General features: G+C 32.5%; 1 protein-coding gene across 2 annotated transcripts in view; it reads left to right on the forward strand.

Moving 5' to 3' along the window:
• Window positions 1-25251, forward strand: part of GRID2 (glutamate ionotropic receptor delta type subunit 2) — a 1423646-nt gene that overhangs the window by 268657 nt on the left and 1129738 nt on the right. For both annotated transcript variants that reach the window (XM_078068970.1, XM_078068969.1), the window contains exon 2: window positions 13630-13785. In XM_078068970.1, the coding sequence (XP_077925096.1) occupies window positions 13630-13785 (156 nt within the window). The remainder of the gene's footprint in view (window positions 1-13629; window positions 13786-25251) is intronic.

Here is a 25251-nt window from a genome sequence, read left to right on the forward strand (position 1 = left end):
GATTTCTTTTAAATATTTGACTTGTAGATGGTAAAAACTATGATTATGAGACAGATCTTTATAGATGAAACAAATTGGGTCCATTTTGCAACCACTTACAACTAATAAATACTCAAAAAATATTGTCATCTTCATAAGGAAACTCATGTCTCACTCACTATTGGCTAGTCTACAGTTAGAATAGAGCCACTGTTTTCTCACTGTTCACGAAATATTTTGTAGGACAGCTCCCTAGCAATACCTATATGTTGCTTCCTAACACATTTCCTTATTTAGTATATAAAACAGCACAAAATAGGACATGTTGGAAAAAAAGTTCATAGATTTCCATAAAATTTTTGGTTTTACATGTTAAAGTGCTCATATAATAAAGAAGATAAAACTACAAGTGAATTCAGAGTTAATGAAACGATGAAGTTTGAGATTTATGTCAGAAGGGTACCTTTTCCCTACCTGAAATATACCACATGATGCCTTCTTTTCTTTAGAAATGAAGACAATGATCTACAGTTCTAAAGTGCTTAATTTCAAGTGACTTATCTAAGTCAACTCAGATTGGTAAATCACTTGCTTTTACCTAGAAGCAGAGTGAATTTTTGACTTGTGCATAAAAATCGATTCTTACTATATAGAAGACAGTCTAAACTAAATTATTTGTGTGTAAAATGAGTTTCACTCTTCCAAGAGCATAGAATTCACACTTTTTTTTTTCCATACAGGTATTTCTTTGACATACGGTTTTACTTGTAGTACCATATACCAGTTCTCACACTTTTTTATGGTAATTGAAGGTAGTATTAAAAGGATCTAGTGAATTGTTACAAAAGGAAAAAAAAAGTTATATCTGTTCATCTAAAAAATATCTGCAAGTCTTCCCAGTGAATGTGCTTTTCAAGAAGATACCTTCTTACTTTTTTTTTTTTTTTGAAAATGCATCATTTCAGTTTGGAACAGTTGGAATTGCTATGCAGTGTTAAAAAAGTCTCTTTTCAGAAACCAGTTCTTTCTTTTCTTGTCATGGCAGTTAAATTTGCAATAATAAGACATTGCTTCAAACAAATGTATGATATGGAGAAAGGGACTGAAACAAGATATAAAGCACTGGATTACTTCACAGATTCAATATGAAAATATGGAAAATAATTTAAAGAGTTAAACAATTGCATTCTTTTCCAATTTTTTAGTGGTAAAATACACATAACATAAAATTTATTATGTTAACCATTATTAAGTATACAATTTGGTTGTATTCAATACATTCATAAAGTCGTGCTGCCATCACCAATATATGTTTTTAAAACTCCTTTCATCTTGTAAAACTGAAACTTTATGCCTATTAAACAAAAACTCTCCATTCCCCTCTCCTTTAGCCCTGGAATTCCACCATTCTCCTTTCTATCTCAATGATTTTGATGACACTCAGTATTTAAGTGGATTCATATAGTATTTGTTTTATTGTAACTGGCTCATTTCTCTTAGCATAATGTCCTCAAAGTTCATCCATATTGTACCATACGTCAGAATTCCTTCATTCTAATGACTGAATATTATTTCAATGTATGTATATACCATATTTTGCTTGTCCATTCATCCATCAATAAACACTTAGGTTGCTTCATGTTTTAGCTATTGAAAATAATGATACTATGAACATGAGTGTACAAATATCTCTTCAAGAACCTGCTTGCAATTTTCTGAGATATATAGTCATAAGTGGAAATGTTAGATCACATGGTAATTTGATTTATTTTTTTTTTTAGGGCCACCATGCTGTTTTCTATATTGGCTGTACCATTTTACGTTATCACAAATGGTACAGAGGGTTCCAATTTTCTACATCCTTGCAAACCCTGGTTATTTCTTTATTTTTGATAGTAACCATCCTAATTAGTATGAGGTGGTATCTCAGTGTAGTTTTGATATGCATTTTCCTAATGATTAGTGATGTTGAGCATCTTTTATCAACAGATTTCTCATGAACTTATTGGGTACTTATATATCTTCTTTCGAAAAATGATCAAGTTCTTTGTCCATTTTTGAACTAGATTGTCTGTTTTTTATTGAGTTTTAGGAGTTCTCCCTGTATCTGGATATTAATTTCTTACCAGATACATGATTTACAAATATTTCGTGAGTCTCTTGCAGACAGTATATAGTTGGATCATTTTTTTTTTTAGCCATTCTACCAAAATCTGTCTTTTGATTGGAGAGTTTATAACATTTACATGTGAAATAATTACTAAGAATGGACTTCTGTCATTTTGCTATTGTTTGTTTACCTTGAGTCTTTGTAAGTTTGTAGTCTCTCATTTCCTGCATTACTGTCTTCTTTTTTATTAAGTTGTTTTTTGGTAACATTTAAGGTTTTATATTTTATTTTATTTTTTAAAAGATTTTATTTATTTATTTGACAGAGAGAGACACAGCAAGAGAGGGAACACAAGCAGGGCGAGTGGGAGAGGGAGAAGCAGGCTTCCTACTGAGCAGGGAGCCCGATGCGGGGCTCAATCCCAGGACCCTGAGGTCATGACCTGAGCTGAAGGCAGACGCTTAAGGACTGAGCCATCCGGGTGCCCCTAAAGTTTTATATTTTAACATTAAACATTTAAATTCCTTTCTCATTTCCTTCTGTATATATTCCATAGCTGTTTTCTTTGTGGTCACCATGGGGATTATTCTTAACATACTAAAGTTGTAACGCTCTACTGGAATTTATACCATCTATAATTTAATAACATACAAAACTCTGCTCCTTTATACTTCCATCCCCAGTCCTTTCAGTTGTTGATGTCACAAAATTACATTTATATTCATTTTGTGCCCCAGAACATAAACTAATATTTTTAAAAATCTGTTAGTCTCTTAAGTTATGTAGAAAACCAAACTTACAATAATACTAGCTTCTAGACTAATAATTATCTTTTTATAAAATATATATTAGTGTCCTAAATCATGTAGAAGTAAAAAAAGTGGAATTGCAAATTGTCATTACAATAATGGTGACTTTAATAATTGCCCATATATTTACCTTTACCATGATCTTTATTTCTTCATGTAGCTTTGAGCTGCTCTGACATGTCCTTTCATTTCAACCTGCAGGGCTCCCTTTAGCTTTTCTTGCAGAGCAGGTCTAATGATTATGAATACTCTCGACTTTTATCTGGGTGTTTCTTAATTTCTCCCTTACTTTTGCCTGCTGCCTTCTGGCCTCCAAAGTTTCTAATGAGAAAACCATTGATAATAGTATTGAGGATCCCTAGTATATGTGTGCATCCTCTCTTGCTGCTTTTAAGATTTTTCCTGTGTTTTTGGCTTTTGAAAGTTTGATTATAATGTGTCTTGGTGTGAGTCTCTTTGAGTTTTTCTTTGGTGGAGTTCACTGCATTTCTTGGATGTTTATATCTGTTGTCTTTCATCAAATTTTGGAAGGTTTAAGCTAATATTGCCTCAGTTATTTTCTCTTTTCCTTTCTTTCTCTCTTTTCCTTTGGAAATCCCACAATGTTTGTGTTGGTCTTCTTGATGTTGTCCCACAGGTCCCTTAGATTCTGTTCACTTTTCTTCAATTTTTTTTTTCTTTTTCTCAGACTTGGTAATTTCCATTGTCATATCTTCAGGGTCACTGATTCTTTCTTCTGCCTGATCTTTGAGTCCTTCTAGGGAATTTTTCATTTCCATTATTGTACTTTTAAGCTCCAGAATTTGTTTTTGGTTTCTCTTTAGGTTTTTAATACCTTTATTGATATTTCTATTTGCCCATCCATTGTTTTCTTGACTTTCTCCACATCTTTCCTTAGTTCAGTGATCATCTTTAAGGCAGCTATTTTAAAATCTGTAATAGCCCTACAACTAGGTCTTTTTCTGGGATGATTTCTGTTAATCTATTTTTTTCCTTCAAATGGACCACACTGTCCCCATTTCTTCATATACCATATGATTTTTTTGTCGAAAACTGGATATTTCAATTGAAAAATAGGGTAACTCTGGAAGTCACATTCTCTTCTTTGCTCAGAGTTTGCTGCTTTTTGTTTTTGTTTTTATTTATTGTTTCTTTTTTTTATATTATTGTAGGTCATCTCTGTGTCAAGGTTCAGCCTGAAATGTAAATTTAAAGGCTCTTCAGTTCTTGTCTCAACCTGCACCTTTTTCTAGGCATGTACATTGACTTTTTAATTTTCCTGTTGTATATAGCTGCTTTTGAATGTCCTGGTTGGTAATGTCTGGCTCCCAAAGGAGAAAAAGAGAAAAATGAAAGGGGAATATGTGAATGGTGACTTTTTAAATCTTTTGGCATTCGCTTCAGCCAGAGAGGGAGGAGCTTGCAACAGTGGAAGGGAGTGCAACAATAGTGGCTCCCTGTCTCTTTGTGTACCTCTAAGATCAGAAGCAGCAATCAGCCCTCTGTGGCAGAGCACAGATCCCCTGTATTTAGAGGACAGAATTCTTTTTGCCCACCTGGCTCCCACAAGCTGTGTGCAAGGTGCTCCTGGAAAGGCTTAGACTTACAGCTGCCTACCAAATGGCTGAGGGGTGGAAGATGGGTAGCTCTTACTGTCCTAAAGGCTGAAATTGACCAAAATTAACTACAATTTACCCTCAAAGCCTTCCTCTGGAAGTTGCAATCATCCAATATATTCAGACTTCCAGAATAGTTACCAGACAGAATCTACCAATGCAATTATTGTCTAGATAGGGAAACAAATTCCTAATCCTTCCTAGTCCACCATCTTCCCAGAATCCTCTGCAAATAGTGCTATTTTTTTTAAAGATTTATTTATTTATTTTAGGGAGAGAGAGAGAGAGAGAGAGAGAGAGAGAGAGAGAGCCTGCGAGTACATGAAAGTTGGGGGAGGGGCAGAGGGAGAGAGTCATTAAGCAGACTCCCCCACTGAATGTGAAGTCCAAGGCGGGGCTCAGTCCCAAGACCCATGAGATCATGACCTGAGCCAAAACCAAGAGTCAGATGCTCAACTGACTGAGCCATCCAGGAGCCCCAATAGTGCTATTTTTATAAAGAAAAAATATAGATTATTGATCTCTCAATATTTAGTAGTCTTTTGAAAATTATAAATAATTCTTATTAGAAGAACTAATTTGTAATATTTATTCCCCAAACCACCAGACTTACATAAAAATGCATAATTTATTCAGAGAGGATCTATGTTCCAACATAAAATGATTATGTTAAAGATTAGCTTCCTATTATCATCCACATGGATGAGTCAGATTATCTGTTCCTTAAGCAGCCTGCATTTCCTTTTGTTCCACAGACTTCTGGAAAACATACAGCAAAGTCAAATATTCAAGTGAAAATATTATCCATTTAAATGTGCTTTGGGTTTCTGTATAACTTTACAAAAATTCCAAATGAAATATGAATTCAAATGTCATTGGAGATTTGGCCTGAGTAAAAGGCCTGTGTTAGAATGAAGAACCCCTTCATGAATTTGACTTAGTTCACACTGTGATGGAATGTTACAACATAAACTCGAACATAAATGCTCTAGTCTGAAATCTCAGGAGACAGTAATTGAAAATTTGACTTTTTGGTCTATGATTTGCTCTTACCTTGTCACTTTATCGTAATATTTTGAGAAAAAATGAAAATTTAAAGGTATCTACAATATAAAAATATTTCAAAATTTACAATTTGCCTTCAAGTATTTATGAATAATCATTTTATTAGTCTGCATGGAATTTTATATCTTTACAGTTATATCTTTCTACACCATATCCCTAATTCCCTCTGTGATCTTAGCATTATCCTCTTTGAACTTGATTATTTTTAAAACAAGAATGATGCTCACCTATAAACTAGATAATTATGGTGGGTAAAATGGAAGTTAATATTATAATGTACTTTGAACTCTGAGAGCAAAGTGCTAAGTAATCATTAGACACTGGTTGATAATGAACCAGTTAGTTGCTATACCTGGTCACAATTTGAATATTACATTCCCAGGTAAATTATTAAAGTCCTTTAATACGTAAATGACTCTGGCATTGTCATTCTATCAGGATCATTAGTCACTAAAGTGAAAAAAAATTCTAACTCTTTAAAAAATGAAAGGCTAGAGATTTGTTCAGAACCCTGCATTTAAGAACATATCAAAATGCATGTTACCAGAACATCACTCTAAAGTAACTGTAAAAATTGCCATTTAACCTAATGTTTAAAAATTTACCTCAATTTAATTCCTTGTATATATGAGATTATTGAAAAAGAAAAATTAAACATAAAGTTTGATCAAAAATTGTGTGAATACTTGAGCTAAAGTACTCTTTAAATAGTATAGTTTAAATCATTGTGGTAAATATTGCATCTATAAAAATTATGCAAAAAAATATTATTTGGAAACTTTATAAGCTAGTCCTAGTTAATAAAAATTTCTCCAACAAAAAAGTTAAAGCCTATTTGAGAATTTTAACATACAAAAAAATTTTTTTATGATAGTTATGAAAGTAAAATTGTTCCTATCACTTGGTAATATAGAAATTTATAATAGTGAATATATTGCCATATATTAAACTCATAATTTTTTAAAGAAGGTTTTGAAACTGGAAGCTGTGAATTCTGCCAGTCATTACTAGCTTTGGGTCTCAGGAAGGTTACTTAATCTGAGCCTCATTTTCCACCAGAGGTTTTTCATCAAAATAGATGATATAATGCCAGTTAACCACTTAGTACAGTGCTTATTACTAACACATGTTAATTGCTTTCACTGTTATTATTTCAATTATTATAAACTTGACAGAAACACAACAGATTAAAATTGTCTCTGATTCAGAATAATATTTGCTAATTGTCATGAATTTGGTGTATATCCAGTACTTCCTTTCCAATTAGAATTATTGTCTTGATTTACTTTCTTAGTCAAAGTGTGAGGATTAGATAAGTGAACTGAGGAAAATATACCTCTTGATGAAAGGAGAAAGAGTTCCAAAAACCGCACTTCGTGCCTGTCAAGGTATTAGCACAGAACTTATTGGGAATATTTCTGTTGAATGAGAAGGGACTGCAGAAAATATTTGTAATACAGAATTAATTTGTGGAAGATATCTCAAAGTAATTAATATTATCTGGACAGATAGTTTTATACACACACACACATGCATACACACGCACACACACATACACACACACTACCTTCATTGTTATAATATCCCACTGAAATGGTAGTCTGTATGTTCAAGTGGAGATGCCAAATGATTTAGAAAATGCTTATTTCATTCGGTCACAATTCTGCTAATTTTTCTTGCTGTCTAGTAGTATGGAACATGTTTAACTTTGTTTCTTCTATAAACTGAGAGCGATTTAAGTAGAGGGTGAAATAAAGGGGAAATCTGATTTTTGAGGTATTTATGTCTTCCATTATTTGTGCTTCTTTTGAAATGTATGTACAATTTCCACTGACATAGATTACCATTAGTAGATGCAAAAAAAAGTTAAAGATCTCTTGATTTGGATATCTGTGCAACATACAACTAATGTGTATGCAGAGTGCATTATTAGAATTAAGAAAAAACCACCTACTTGTGAATAGTAGTATCCAAAACAGTGAATATATACGATGATTTAAAAATTCTGAATAGCTCTGAAGAACTATAAACCCTACTCTGACCAGTAAATTGTCCCAAAGCAGAGATTTTTGCTTTTTTTCTTTTTTTAACCTCCTAGATTGAATTGTTAATGCCGCTAGGGCAAATGCAATACATTGTCTTATGTTCAAGTTTTGCTATGATTCTTCAATTTTCAGTACTTCACAGTTTATGGTAAATGAATTTGATATGTTAATCACCAGAGGTATCACTAGTTATTGAATGTGTATGTGTACACACACACACACATATGTACATATATATGAATGATATAGCTTATTATATATGTAATATATATATGCATACATATACCTGACCTTATATATATATGTATGTTTTTTCATAAAGTTAATGCTTGAAATGAAAAAAAAAATAATAATATGGAAGAAATAGCTCCAAACTTGAAACCAGAAAACCTAAATTCCTACTCTATCCCTTCTAACTTTTGGCTGTGTAATTTTCAAATCACTTAAACTCTTTTGACTACATTTTCTGAAGAAATGGAGTGTATACCATCTTTAAAATTTCATTCAGCTTTGAGTCTGTGAAATCCCCAGTTGCCTACTTCCATTGTCATCTTATCTAGGCATCTTAATTTTGCTGTGGTCTGATTCAACATGTAATATTTATCAATTGTCTTGTCAACAAACTATTTGTTAAGAAACAATAAGACTTGGCTTTGATGATTATCTCTGTGTTGAGGGAAGGTTATTTTGAGGGGTGGATGGATAGATGCAGGAATATATGGGAAGAAAAAAAGAGAAGAGAAAAAAATGCAGAGAGAGAAGCCAAGAGCATCTATCCTGTTGCTTCAAAGAAAAATAGATTCATTTCATAGAGCACCTTTGAAAAATTTATTCTTTTTTAAAACTACATATCATAAAGAATTCATATATAGGCAAAATTAAATAAATGAAGATTTTGAACTTCATGATTGAAAAAGGATGAGCTATCTCTGATTTTATTTGCAACTCTGATATCCAACCATGTATTTTGGGCAGTTGTTTCATACATGTCTTTTTAGATGGTAAGGCTTTAAACATTGATCATGCAAGGGTAATGTAGATGTGTTTATACTTGTTATCGTATATTTAGACAACAATATTTAGATATTTAGATTAGATATTTAGAATTATTTATTTTAAAAGTTACTTGGTATATTAGTTATATAATGTGATACAAAGATCTTCCAATAATTCTACTTACTAGAAAAATTTCTTCAAGACATGTATCAAAACATTTCTCAATATTTTTAGAGAAAACTCTGAGCTAGATGAAGACATTTTCTTTCCCCCATAATCTTACCAGCTAAACAATGTTTCCTCCGCTTGCCTCTTATATGTATAAGAAAAAAAAAAGAATGTAAATATTCAAACTAAAAATACTAGTGTATGATTAATAACTTGCTGAATAATTTGGGTATTATGCAGTCATGATAATGATTCACCTGCAAGTACATTAGCAAGTCTACTTTTGTTTTAATTTAGAGTTAGTTGTAACTCACATTTTTACTCCTGTCTTTGAATCTAGTTATTTTATAATATTATGCCTAACTAAACATAAAGAAAAATTAATCAATTACTATTTCTTGACTAATTCTAATATATCCAGGCTCCCTTTTATACACTCAAAGTATAAAAATAGTTTCTATGACCCAGGAAATTATATTTTGCTAATGAGACAAGCATACATACATCCATGATGGAGACAACACCATGAATAAAGACATGAAGGTAAAAACGCTTCTAAGCTTAATGTTTCTTAAAGCTTCTAATGTTTTGAGAATTATGGAGTTGGTCAGGTTAGTAACTTCTAATAATGTTTTATTTAGCAAGCATATTTGCAAATATGAATTTGTGTAAAAAGATTTATGGTCTAAAATGCTGACTTGTACAGATGACCCTACACAACAAGGAATAAAAAAGATGTCAGGATGGTTTTAATATTACTATAAACTATAATTTTTTACTATCTAAGATACAAGATCTAAGAAGACAAGTAAACATGTTGTAGTTTGTATTTAAAAATATATATGTGGGGAGCCTGGTTGGCTCAGCCGGTTAAGGGTCCAACTCTTGATTTCAGCTCAGGTCAAATGATGATTTCAGGGTTGTGGGATCAAGCCCCATACTGGGCTCCACGCTCAGCAAGGAGTCTGTTTGGGATTCTCTCTTTCCCCCTTCTCCACCACCCCCCCCCGACAAGCTCTCTCTCTTTCTCTGTCGCTCTCTCAAAATAAATAAATTAATTCAAAACAAAACAAAATGTATGTTTCCTTGCCTGTATATGTCACTCTCTTTGTATAAGGATAAGTAAAGACTTTTTCCCTCTCATGAAAGGAACAGATCATCAATCCCTAATAATGGAATTGACTGATTACAAATCGGTATAATGGGAATGTTTAGGAGGTGTTCCGTATCTGCTTTATTGCTTGGTTATTCTTCCTTCCAGTTTGATCAATGTGAAGTGTAAATAGTGTATAATCTATTGATCAAAGTGTGTGTGTGTGTGTGTGTGTGTGAGTGGCGGAAGAATTATTTCATCTGGACAGTAAGTTGAATCTGCTTTTCACCTCAAGGTTGTAAAATAAAACTGACAGTAAAAAAATGCTAATAAAAATAGCTGAGAAAGAACTAGATGCTGTCATCATGTTAACTATATAGTTATGAATGTTGCATTTGAGGAACTTTATAAATTTCAAAAAAAGTAAATCTAAGATGTTTGATACCGGATTAGACTGGTAATATATGTGTATTGATAGAAAGGATAAAAAGATGGCATTGCTATACTATTGGAAGTGCATAAAATAGGAAAAAACTTTTTTTTGTGAGATTCTGCATGTGGAACTCACTGAGCTGTTTTCAGAATAGTTGTGCTTAATACAAAATGCTGCATGTACTCTTTTGGTTAAAAGCCAAATCCAAGATGAGATTTTATAGCTGAAGAAAAAAGTAAATAAATAACTGGATTTGAAATGTTGATAGGATTTCCTGTTCTTTGGTTATGCTGTGTGCAGTAAGATGAAACGTTTCTTCTGTTTACTTCTTGCTGTTTGCAGAAAGATGAACTGCTTCTTTTGTGCATTTCCTTTTCAGTATATCTTAATTCAGCATGGAATTGACTAATTTGCTATCATTTCTGTAGGTTTCTGCCATTTATTAAGTCAGGTTTAATGTTTAAGGCAATCTTAAATGTTCTGTCAGGTAACATTAAAATGCTTCCATTAAAAATGTGTTACCAATACTCAGCAGAAGTCAGTAATGTCACCTGCTTTAAAACAAGGTTGATTAGAAACTCTTCTTTTAAAAGACCCATTTAGAATTCATGACAAGATGAAGCATCTTTATATAAACATACATCACTTCTTTGTGCGTAGACATTTTAGATTATCTGGTTTAAAATGAATTGGTTATTTCAGTTCCAATTATAGTACATTTATATCACACTTTCTAACAAACTACTAAAGAAATTTGTATATCTGAATCTGATAGTATTAATTAATCTAGATTCTCATAACAATTATCACAAATTAAAATGCATTTTCATGAATGTGGCTTAAAATGAGCAAGATACATCTAACATTTATTGTCTAACTAATTTCACAAAATCAGTTTCTAAAGTAGATTTCAATCTGATTCAGGAGTGATATGCGAGATCAAAAGTTAACATCTATAATACATGTTTGATTAAATTAGTAAAATATTAATTTCCTGACTAATAGATATATAATAATATAATTAGGGAGTACTTTATGTATCAGTTAAAAAAAATTCTTTTCCTTTCTCCTGCTCTTAGCTGTGGGCAGGTATTGAAAGCTATAGGAAGTAGAAAGCAAGGGTTTTAAGAGGCTGGTCAAAGTTAGTACGTTCCATGGTAATATAAAAGAGCGGTGACAAGAGAAAGCTAGATTCATACAAAAAGCCTGTTAGACACTCTGCCTTCTCTAGTGAAAATTGATAATTGCCTCATCATCATGAGGCCATTTAAGGTGAAGAGGGCAAAAGTAACCTGCCACACTTGTCAGAAATAGACATAGTTTCACCCTTGCTTTATCATGTATTGACTCTAATAATGCATGTTTAATATCATGATCTGTCTTTCACTAGAAGGCTTTGGGCTTTAGTCACAAATGCATAAAATCAACAGAAATGGCATATGTAGAATGTCTGCTTCTATGTATACATATGTGTGGATGTGTATAGATATAAACATGTATATGTATATTTGTGTCTGTATATATAGTCTGTGTTTATCTCTATGTGTGTATATAATACCCATATTGTATTTATATATGAAAAAAAGACATTTTAATGCCTTTTTATTTACACATTACAAAGAATATTATAGTCAAGAACAATATTATGTGTATGGGGATCTGTATATGGATATGGTTGTGTAGTCATTCCTTTATCGTGTTATTGACCCTGGCATGTATGTCTTTTTTTGTCAGGAGGAAATTCATTTGATTCACTCAAAAAGGTAAAAAGTACATTGGCCCAGTGTTTATAATTTAAAAATAAACAATTTAAAAATGTGTTCCTGCTTAGAACTAGCAGAATCAGAATGAATACAAAGAAGACACGTGTGGCCAGTTGGGAAAGAACCTCCCAGATTTCCAATAAAGTCAGGATCCTCATAAAAATACTTTTACTTCTTATGGGTATAATCCTGAAAAGCAGTATCCCATAGTGATTTAGAGCAGACTTTGGAGTCAAGCACTATGGCCTTGTCCCTTTGGCATATTCCTTGCACTGAAACTTAATTTTCATGACTGTATGTGTATGTAGTAGTATGTGTATCAATTATTTTAAGGATTGAATGAGATTCTGCAATATAGAAAAATATTAATAGAAAATGTTGGATTACAGTATTTAAAAATAAGAATACAGGGGCGCCTGGGTGGCTCAGTTGTTAAGCGTCTGCCTTCGGCTCAGGTCATGATCCCAGGGTCCTGGGATCAAGCCCCGCATCGGGCTCCCTGCTTGGCGGGAAGCCTGCTTCTCCCTCTCCCACTCCCCCTGCTTGTGTTCCCTCTCTCGCTGTGTCTCTCTGTGTCAAATAAATAAAATCTTAAAAAAAATAAATAAATAAATAAAATAAAAATAAGAATACATTACTGTTTATTGAAAATTTACTATTCAGTTAGCACAACTTATTTACATTTTACGTGGATAAACTTATTTAAGGCAGTTAATAACACAGATAGATATTATTATTAGATTTTACAAATGACGAATGTGGGGTTTAGAATTTGAATCCCATGTTCAAGGTAATATGCTTAACAAGTGGCAGTCAGAATTTGAAATCAGTTTACTCCTAGAACTGGTGTGTTTAACCAATACCCTGCTGACAGGCAATCATTCAGATAGAAGTTAGCCACATCTCCTATAATCATTATTATTTTATATGAGTGAAAAAGGCCATAATTATCCGCCAGGATTTTTGTTAATTCTTCAGAAAGTATTTCTTAAATTACCTCTGCTCAGAGGTTTGTATGTGCCTAAATTTTCTATAAATGTTACTGAATTTACTACTGTAAAAGATAATGAAATGCTTGTTCAAAAGAAAAAGAAAGGAAGTAAAAAGAAAAAAGAAAAATAAATTCAGATCTCAATAGAAGTCCCTGTACACTGTGTGAATGGCTCTCAGAAAGTTTCCTGATTTTATCTCCTATTATTCAGAAAAATATTCCTCAAACTATGAACTCCTAAAGATATTATGATATGAGACGTCTAATGTATTAGCTACTTTGTTCTGCAAAAGCTTTTTGAACTTACTATATTGTCTTACCAAAGCTTTTCCTGAAATAACACTTTGATGTACTATTCATCATTTCCATTTGGAAGAAGTAACTACATTCCTGCTTAGCAATCACGCTGCTTCCAGTACAGTGTGTTTCAGTAATAAATAAAGTGCATGCTTTAAGTGAAAGTATACATTTTTCAAATATGTAAGTCTCTTTGGCATGTTTCCAGAGAGTGTGACAGAATATTTATGTTATTGTTTAATGGCAACACTCACTTCTTTCTAGGAGCAATTTTTGATGAATCTGCCAAAAAGGATGATGAGGTGTTTCGTACAGCGGTTGGTGACCTCAACCAGAATGAGGAGATTTTACAGACTGAGAAAATCACATTTTCGGTGACATTTGTTGATGGAAGCAACCCTTTTCAAGCAGTTCAAGAAGGTAAGGTCTATCAGCAGTCCATTTTTTATTTTGTTTGTTTTTCAGTTCAATTCAAATGGCAATAAAATTAGATTTGTAAAAAGCCATCAACCTGGACATCATTTTTGCATCTTTGCTGCACTGCTTTTCTTCAACAGTGTTGTTTTGAGGATGTTAATCCTGAATTCCACTTCTGAAAGGGCAGAGTATGGAAAGTTGTTGTTTTAATTGAAATATATATGAAAATGTATATAAATATTTTTAGGAAAAGCTTTATAACATTTTATGACTGCAGTGTAAATTCAACATTCCTTAAAACTATGACTTTCTATCCAAATGTTTAGCTTTGACTTTTTTGAGATAAGGGCCACCTTGAGTGTTGTTACAACATGTGATGACATTTTTGGTGTATTCATGACAAATGCATTGGTAGAAAGAAAACCTGTAGGCACTACATGCAAATCAAAGATCTTACATAATGTGCAGATCCTAACATAATGTGCATATTAAAGAATTTGCCTCCATTCTCTCTTTATACTTGAATGAATTAACATTTTTCATAGGTACAAATCATAGAAATACAAATATTTGTTATTTTGCTGGAATGATCATCTGTATGAATGAAGGTTTTGATTGAAAGATTTAAGAGTAATAGAATTTTATTTTTGATGCTGTTATTCTAATGAAATAGCTTTTTGATTGGCAAAGCACTCATTGTTCATGAAACTATTTTCTGCTAATCTAGTTTATGTTTTATTGTGATAATATATTTAGACTAAAGATACCAATACAAAATTTAGTCAAATGAAGCACTTGTTTCATCAAAAAACTTAAAGAGGATTTGGCAGAATAAAAGATGGACAAGATATTAAAAGTACTAAAGTTTGGCAGGAAACTTTTAAAGACAAATATTGAAAGGGTAAGGAAAGTAAATATAAATGTTTTTGAAAATATAAAGATGAAAATGCTTTTCATCTAATGTTGTATCTGCATGATGTACAGGTAACCTTTATTGGAATATGTTTTTGACCAGTAACATTGGCTACTGTTGAAACTTACTTATGTTTACTTGTGTCAGTAAGAGAACAGGTAGAATGATTAGTGATCTAATGGATTTTCCATCTTAATAATTTAATGGAGTGAAGAAATATTATTTTAATGAAATGAATAGAAGTGTTTTAGTAAAAGATGCTTTAGCAAAGAATATGGTGCTTAGATTAATAGGGAATTTTAATGCTAGTAAGTACATACCAATTTAAAAAGTTTAATAAAAACATCTACTTATTTATATTTTAAAATCAGAATTGTTATGGGAATTTGGGATTTGCAAAAATGTAGATGTTGGTAAATGTTATATTGAAACATTTAAAAACTGTCTAAATTAATATTATAATTCATAAAGCAATATGCAAAATAATGAAGTACAACTTGAGGAAAGCCCAATAATGTAAAAGAATATTACTCATTCAACTCTTAGTTTTAATGACTGGAATGAGAGCAGGAAAAAAATGAGGACAGATTTATTTTTGTGTTTTTCCTCTGATTACATATTAATAATTGTAAATTAACTTTGAAGACATGCTAAAATACCCATTCCTTTTAAAAATGCACTTTGAGAAGTGTGGAGATAAAGAAATGAAGACAACACAATGAGTAGAGGGGAATAACAAAGTCTGAAAAATATGTCCCTCACACCTTCCTTAGACTACAATTTGAAAAGCAAAGACAATTTTTAAAATACCACAATTAATCTGTTCACATATTGCTTTGTGTAGTCATTCTGCTGCCAGCTCAATTCTGGAAGCAAAAATATCTCTCAAAAAGAACTACTGTGACTTGAAAGAATTTGTGGCACTGAAAGCAAATTGAGAGAGGAAATAAATTTTAAGTTTCAGAGACAGAGACCACTAGATATGTGTCAAGAAAGAAGAAAGAGCTTGACAGTTTGCCTGATGGTTTCTGATACTAACAGGGTGTTCTGGACCAGTTATTTTGATGGTCTCCTCTGGGTAATGAACCTGAAATAAGTTCTAGGAAGCTCTGGAGCTAATTTGTTTCCACATTCAAAATGAAGAAAGATCTTGGCTAATTTTAGAAATAAAAATAATTCTTTCTAGAGCTTGGTCTGTAATTGATTGGTTTGAAAAAAGGGGAAAATATTCAACTGAAAAAGAACAAGAAATAATTTGGGTATTTTCTTAAATGTTCTGAGAAAGTAATTTAGGAGAAAACCTCAGTTGTGCCATCAAGGATGGCCAATTTTTCTATGATCCTATCTTTGCTGCAATACTATTAAAATCTATAACCCAGAGGGTCTTAAATCAGCTTATTTGTTTTTTACATTCTAAAGAAGGACAAAAGATTCAATGATACGGTTATTACTGATCGTTTACACATTAGCACTCCTGAGGAACTTCTAAAAAATTCATGGTTTTGAGTTCTGTTTTTTTATTTGTTTGAATAAGAAAGTCTGATCCTTGAACAAACAGCATCCTCAAGGATATAAGTATTTGGTAATAATAAAGAAGATATCTAATAATCTGAAATCCTCAATTTGTTTTATTGTTAGAATTTCTTCCAACCATCCACATTTAAGAGATGATTTTTATTTTTACAAATGTAATTTTTTTGTTTATCTTTCAACTATCAGCATTTAGTGGGAGAAGGATTTAAAGATAAACAGCCTATTAACCCTTAAATAGTATTAGAATATTGGTGCTATTAAAATGCTCCTTTGTAGCTTTGGTTACAGTAAGTTTTTGCATAGTAATTATTTTTAATAATAAATATTTAATTATTTTTACAGTGAGATTCTAGAAGAAGATATTTTGGTTATAACACAGGATCAATATTCCTTTCTTGAGATCAATGATTATATCTATTATCTTTATCATTACCCTGTAACATTAATCTCAGTACTTTTAGGTAAATGAACAGTAGAAAATAAATTCCTGTTTTTAGAAAAATAATCTGGAATTAAACAACCTATTTTAGTAATTATTTTTCCTTTCTTTTGAATACATTTGTTGATAAGCTGTTATTCATCTTTTGTCCTTTGAGTTGTGGAATGTTAACTAGGGGCAAATAAGTTTTCATACCTTAACTCAGGATTATTTTTGTCACTTTTTGGATGGGCAGTAGGTAGACTATTTTGGTAGCTGGAATAAAGCTTACTCTCGAAGATATACAAAAGAAAAAAAATCACATGGGTTAATTTTGAAAATTGAAATTTGAAAATTAATAGAGGTGGAAAATTATATAAACCTAGTTGAATGTTTTTCCTAAGTAGATGAAGTAATTGAGAACAGAGTGGTTAAGTAATTCTCCTGCGTAGTGCAAGTGTGTAGCAAGAGAAAGAACTAAACCAAGACCTTCAGACCACTGGCCTATTTTCCTTGCTACCTCTGTTAACCGTATGTACATGAGAAAGAACACACAATGCATTCTAGGACTTCAGTAAGTACTCTGGAGAATAGAAAATTTTAGCAGATTTATATGTTTTGATAGGTACTATTAATGTTCATGGGTTTTAGATAGCATGGAATAGTAAAAATCTTCCAATCTAGTTGATCAACACCAGTTGATTACATAAATCACTCTTGTTCTTTCATCGTTGGTTTTCTCATCTATAAATAATGAAAAAATCAAACATGATGTATTTTTAAGATCGGTTTCATCTCTATAGATGAAATGTTTCATGACTCTGTAGAACACATTTCCAGATTTAGAAATTTAGGATTATAGAAATGATAATTATTTACTTTCTCTTTAGAGATGGCTGACCTTGCTGAAATTGCTTCCTAGTTTTCTAGAATTTGGCCTACTTCAAAATAAATTAAAAGGTATATGATACCTGTCCTTCATTCTGCTATCTCATCCACCAATTCACCGCAACCTAAAGAACTCATTACTACCACCACAATCCGGAAAGAGTCTTTTGCAGATTCAGTTGACTGGATCAGTACAGCTGTTGCTAGATTACTTTCCTTAATCCTCTCTTAAAGATTGTTGTCGTGTCATCTATCAACAGGATAAAACATAGATGCACAAATGTGTGGTGTGAAAGACATTGGTTTTCTCTACTGAAAGCAATAGCAAGTGTTTGTATTGTTGGCTTCTAGTTGAGACTAACACCACTTTGGTCCATGAAAGGTGGGGATTTACAAGAAAACAAGGTCAGCGGAAAGTAAGGGGAGTGCATTTGTAGAAATGTTCACATAAGACGTTGCATGCAGAAATAAGCATTGATGTATATCTCTTGCATCCATTGGATATATCAGGAAGGCTATAGAGCACCATGTGTTGATACTGAATGGCAAGATTCAGTTAAAACCTTTTGACATATTTGCTCTTATTAGAAAAACACCTAAAAATGAAATGCATAGTGAGAAAAGTGTAAGGGCAGAATTATGCTGTAGAGTCACAAATGATTCTATTTGAAAGAAGAAGGGGCACCTATCATAATTATTCTTATTTATGCTTTATCACAAACCATTATAAGTAGTATAGTTATAAAAGCTGTTTTTAATTTAAAAAGCAGTCATGGTTAAGATTGTTCATCATCTGAGTTTCAGCCTGGTCCACCTTCACATTACTCCTTTGTATATCCAACATGAATATTGATCGCTCCCAAAAAGTCTTTTGTAAAAAATAAACATATTACTTTAATACAGTGATGGTTTCCATTAGATTTGCCTCATATATCTTCCAAAATAAAATTAAGTGTAAAACAATGTGGCTGCTTTTATTTATAGTTTATGGAATTAGTCTTATTTCTTTATAGTTATGTATAAAAGACACATGCATCTATATCATGTGTGTAAAAGGGATACCAGGAGAGCAGTGGGGCCAAAAAAGTGTGTAAGAAAATATAACTAGGAAAAGGCACTTCTCCAAAACCCATCACCATTCTCTGTGAATATTTCTGGTGCCATAGGCTAAATCTGAGTAGTCTTGTTCAAAGAGTATGTTAATGTAAAAGAATGATTTATGTGGCTGCTCTATTTGATGCTTTATTCTAGGGCTTAGTCTCATAATTTATATTCCTCTCAGCTTTAATAGGACATCTTTACTGTGATAAAAAAATCTGCTAATTCAGAAATGTTAGATTGGATTCTGCAACTTTCCTAGGATAGGACTGCGGGGTGTGTGCCTCATCAGCCTGTGTTTTCTTGGACCCAGTTTGATAGCATCAATTCCAGTGTATTTTCTGAATTGCCCGACAATAAACTGAACTTGAGGATTGGTGGGTCCAGGGGGCCAAGAAATAAAACCTGAACATCATTCAGGTATAATTCTGCTCATTCAGGCATTTATTTAATCACTTTTTCATTCCACTTTTCCTTCCCACATCAAAGCAAGTGTTGTGTGTTGAATCCCAGTCTCTAGGCTCAGGGCTCAGTGTAACTGGTGCCCAGCCATTTGTGCAAAGGGGTGGAAGGAAGAGATGCTGCCGCTGACTGGTCATCTCCAAACATCCACACATCAGGAGGGATATTGGATGTCCATTCAGTGGCTATCTGGACCATCTGCTTCCCTCCACGAGTCTGGGATATTTAGCAACCCACTGCCAAGCCCGGGATCACTTTTCCTTTCTACCTGCCATATTCTAAGGACTGGCCAAAAAGATCTGGAATCAGAATCTTCCTATAGTGTCATTTTTAGTACCCACCATCAATGTAGTATTAAAGTATAAAGTATTCTGTATCTGTTAGGGACATGCATTCTTTTAAGCATCTCACAGTAACCCTTTTCATTGAAGAATTGCCCGTCAAGAAGAATTAAAATTGGATATGTTTGGAATTGAATTTCAAGAGTACTCAGTCAAATCAGTCTATCCAAGTACTTTTTAAATGCCTAGTACTGTTCCAAGATTGGGCCAGCCATGATAGGAGATTACAAAGGAAATAGAGAACACAGCGTTATGACTGCAGGAAGCTTTAAAAATGTACTTGGGAAAGGCTGGGAGTTTTTAGAGCATGAACAGTCATTATGCCTTCTACCTGTAACTTATGTTTTTAATTATGTTAATTGTAAAAAGGAACAAGACATTTTACCTTTTAAAACATATTTACTTTTCAGAAAAGAGAGGGAATATCTTTCTTAAGGAAATTCATTGTTTTTTAACTTAATGTTAATGAAGATACAAAGTGTATGGCTTAAATTTTGTTTTCTGTGATTTACTGTTGTGCTCCTCTATTGGTAAGCCTTTCCCTTATCTCATTCCATATTATGCTCTTAAAGTAACAGGTCTCTAATACTGTGGATAGATTGAAATTCAGATGTTTATAGACCTCTATATCATATTTTTATAGCCTTTTTGCTTTGAAGTCTTTTATCTGCATATATACAATTGTGTACTCTTGTGTAAGTTACCTCATAAAATATATATTTTAGCAATATGTGATGCTCTGGATCTTGTTTTATTTAGAAGAATCTTTAACAGCTTTCTATGAAAGCTGTGTTTAGCAGAAGTAAAGATTTATTCTTTTGTTGTTGACTAAGTGTTCTTTCTTTCTACCAAATATTTTTCATGCAGTAATAGCAGACCACTTTCTTCTCTTTCAGCCTTTTCAGCATACTTATGGCAGCATAATTCAGTTTTTAATCGGTCTTTTATGATACTGACTTGATAAAAGATTTACCTATCTGTCTTAAAGTAACACTGAATATATCGTTTATTAGATTAAAAACCACACTTACCTACATCCTATAATTGTTATGAGAGTCTATTGTGTAGTCATAAAAATAGTTTAAGTTCACATTAAAGATGACTTTACTGTATTCAGAATTTTAAAACTATTACCAGTATTACTGATATCAGTGTTTCAAATGATACAGTCTATTGCTTAAATTTAGAACAAAAAAAAGACCTGATTTTTAATTATTTTAATATTTAACACCTATTTTTCCATGTCCTCGGCAAGTGTTGTGTGAGGTTATGGGAACCGTACTGTGTGGTCTTTTAGTACTCATGCAGTATTTTGTTGAATTACCTTGTAATTTTCAAAAGAATTATCATTGAAACACTCCTTTTAAAAGGAACACACACAAAGCCAATGTACACTAGGAAATTGCATATTCTGGGAAGAGAATGAATCAGCAAGTACTTTTTGGGTGCCTGTAAGCATTTAGCCTTGAGCTATTACTCAGCATAAGGCTGTGCTCTCCACTGGCTGCCCTGTAGTCTTCCATGGTTACGTTGACCTTTATTACCATGTGTTAGGTCCTGACCTGTATGGTTCCTTTTCCTTTTGCCTTGCCACTATAAGTGCTCTTTTTAAACTCCTCATTCAACACCCTTTTAATCCTTGATTCTCAATATTGTACTGTATGCACTCAGCGTATTTACATTTCACTGTGTATATATCTTAAATTTGATGCCATTTATTCTGCTTGGGGAAAAAAAACATGGAAATTAAGTGCATGGGTCATGGAATTGGTACCCAATTGTACCAAGTACAATTATACGAATGGTGCTTCATCTCTTGTTACCTTTGGGATCTTAAGCATACCTAATGTCTCTGAGCTTCAGTTTCTTCATATATGGAATTGGGCTAAATACATACTCCATGGGATTACTATGATTATGTGATTATTATATGATGATTTTATGGGGTTGTAATTATGGTATGTAGGTTTCTCTACTAATCTAAATATATATGTTAATAATAGTGGAGTAAATGATTATTTAGTACCATTGCATGTGTATGTCAGTAAATTTCTATTGCTCTCTGACCTTACTTTCCCAAACATTCTCTACCATATATATTGGTGGTTCCCATGGATACCATAATCAGAAAAACCTTATTATCTGCCTGGTCAGCATCTCCCCCCCTCCCCACCCCTGCAACCGAGCCTTTTCTTATCAAGATCCTGAATGCTGGGGTTGTGAAAATATAGAAATTAAATGCTTCTGCTTTTTTTCTGTCTTCCTGGGCTAGTTCTACTAGTCAGCAGAGGAAGATGAGAAATATATTTGTAGTGTAATTTATTTGCAAATAGTAGTGATGTTGCAACACGTGTACTTAGGGTTGGAAGGATTTAAAATACCTTGTTACCATTTCTGGGAAGTAGAGAAAGCCTGTGGAGACCAAATTAAAGCTTTCTGATGATTTGTGTGGGCTTAATACAATCAGTGAACTAAATAAGGCACTGAGTCATAACTAAATGGGATTCAGTTGTAGAGAGGCATAATGTTGTAGAAGAGCAATATATGTGAAGGTCAGATATAGACATGAATTCAAGGAAAGCTTTATGCTTTGAGAGATGCATCATCTCTGGTATTTTGAGTTTATTTCTGAAATGATTGTTTAAAAGGTTATCTTTCTATGTTCTCCACATTTTCATTTCAACTATACACGGGCAAATATTAACTCTAAAAACTTGGTCATTGGTTTCTTTGAATTCTCAGTACCGTTATTCTTCAATAATACATGATATCATGTTTTTTCTCAGGAATTCATGCATCATTTCAAGACATATTTGCTTTTTGGTCTTTGATAGAATAATACAATATGATGGTAAGATTGGCTAAGCTCATTCCATAAAATATATTTCAAACATAGAAAAAACTTAAAACAGAAAACATAAAAAGACTTAACCTGTCTACTATAAATGAGAAATATGTTCCAAAGTGGAAAATGTTTTCTTAAAATATATTATTTTTTGAGGAAAAAAGTTATGTAAATCAAAGTTAGAAACAATACTATTACAGGGACTGTTTTTGAATAGAATGACTTTAAATATTCAATAATAATTTTTGTATTTTGCTTTTAAATTAGCACTTATAAAAGATAATACTTTGAGACAGTCCTGAGTACTTATTCATATTATTAAAATTGACAAGATGTAGAGAACTTAGGTGATAGAAAGTAACTAGGGGATTAAAAAAATAAAGACATGTTCTTACTGGTGAAAGAATAAGAAACTGGCTTATCAGCTTCATTCTACCTTCTTCCAAATCCTGTTTTCATTCTGTTACATTGATTTGTCAGTAACCTTTATTATTTGGAATTAGTGATTTCATCTTTTTATTCTGTTTTGAATTTTTAAGTGTTTTGCCCCATTTAAAGGAGATTTCTCTCTATATTAACCTACTATAACCTATATATATATATATATATACACACACACACAACATACATACATACATATACATATGAGTATATTAAACATATACACTGTATGCCATATCTATATATCCCATATATATATATATACACACACACAACATACATACATACCTATACATATGAGTATATTAAACATATACACTGTATGCCATATCTATATATCCCATCTATATATGACATATACACTATATATAGTAAATTTACCAGACACTTTGTTCTTTGGGTCATTCTTTCAATATTGATTCATGCCTTTCAAGGGGCATTTTTTTTTTATTTTAAATTTTTATATACTATGTTTGTTAAAATGGAACAGGGAAGGTTTGATGTCAGGCCACCATCATTCATTATCCAAAATTTCATGCCAGGGCTCCATGAGAGCACAGAATGGATCACCAGTTTATACTTTTTTTCTTTGGAAATTGGTTAAAGTTTCAATATGGGAAGGGCTGACCAACTGTCAAAAACTATGAATTACCAAGTACAATTCATTATTCTTTCAAAAATTAAAATCATAATTGTTCATTTATGCATAAGATGGTTTAACATATTGATTGTGCACTGGGTTAGGAGTTTATACAAATAAATAAGACAAATTTAACTGAGCCACCCAAGGAATTTATAATCTAATAAGAAAGATATACAAAAAGAGCTAAGCAAGCAAATAAATTATTTTTAGTGGAAAAGAGTGATATAAAGTAAAGTAGATAATAATATGATAGAAAATAACAGATAGGGTATGTGTTTCTGTGTGTGTGTGTGTGTGTGTGTGTGTGTGTGATTTAAAACCAAGAGTTTATTTTTGATAGATTATGGAAGATACAAAAAAGTAACATTTAAGTCAAGATTTGAGGTTGCAGAGTAGCCAGCAATGCAAAGAGGAAATAGCATTCCTGGCTATTGCATATGGGAAAACCATTTGGAGGCATGGGCTTTCTGTGTTTGAGGCATGAGATTATTTTTGAATTCTGTAGTTTTTAATCTGTTGCTTAACTACAAATGTTTATTTTCATCATCAGAGTCATTATTTGCTGGGTAACGTTACTACTCATGAGTTTTTTTTACCCAAATCTGCTTTAGTTTTTCCCTTTAGAAATGAAGTATGTTCCCAAGGAAAGACTATTGTATCCTGAAGATTCACTGACATCTGGGTATAAAGATGTCATTCCTGCATCTTTCTTGGATTTGAAATTCACATTTCTGTAATTCTAATTTAACTGACAACATTTGGGCCTTTCATGTAAATGTTATTCTAAAGAAAATGAAATTAAATGAAACAAATTAAAGAAAGAAAGAATTTTACTCAGTTTTCCTCATCTTGTAATAGAGAGTAATGTAGGGAGATATATTAATATCTAAAACTTGGAAAGAATCATTTTGTGGCTTTTATATTTGCTGTACATTCTGGCAAAAGAGCCTCCTTTGAAAAGTCCACTAATGACCAGTAACATTTCCTTACTGTATCACATAAACTGTTAATAATGCTGCTTCTTTTTTTTTTTCTAATCTTTATACTGCCTTGTAAACTATAAAGTAGTTACTATTCTTACTAGCATTTACCTATGAGGAAACTGAGATGCAGCTATGTTGGGTAACTCGTCATACCTGAAAGCTTTAGAATAGTGCCTAGAACACCCTGGTTTCTGTTAAAGTCTTCTATTTGGGAGTTTTAGGTATGTTATCAGTGGGAGGGAGAATGAGGTCAAAGTATTTGTTTTCTGTTTCCTGTTTGAGATCACCTTGGGTTGGCTGTGTACCTTAAACAAAAGTCATGCTTTTCTAAAGGCAGTCTGCTCTACATCACTCTCATTCAGAAACCCCCAAATTCCTCTCCTTTCTACCTTTTGGACCAGGGCTGGTTACCACTTCACTGCTACTAGCTCTGAACTCTTGTTGTACTAGCCCTCATTTTCCTGCTACACTCTACCCACACCTGTGTCATTCACTCTTTCAAAAAATAAACCCTTCTCAAATGATCCTATTTCAAGTGTGCCCTTTTTCTGACTGGGATTTTAACTGCTATCATTATTAACCACTACACTGTACTGCCTGTGTAGAAAAGCTAATCTTAGCTCATTCTTAATGATTTGATGATTTGTCCAGTCCAGTCTGTTGGAATGTATTACTCAGACTTAATGCTATACATCATATCACAAAACTTAGAACTCTTTACACAGACCTTTAACTTCTGTCCTTTACGAGCTGAAATCTTTACGTCCATAGGTATTTTAACAGTGCAACAAAGGCTGACTTGATGTTAGGGATGTTCAGTAGCAATGTCCCTTCGGAAAGGCACTAGGTTTGACCAGAAACAGGACTGATATCTAAATAGCCACCCCACAGCATAGTGGAGTGA

The sequence above is a fragment of the Halichoerus grypus genome, chromosome 3, assembly GCF_964656455.1.
Source record: "Halichoerus grypus chromosome 3, mHalGry1.hap1.1, whole genome shotgun sequence".
In the NCBI taxonomy this organism is placed as follows: domain Eukaryota; kingdom Metazoa; phylum Chordata; class Mammalia; order Carnivora; family Phocidae; genus Halichoerus; species Halichoerus grypus.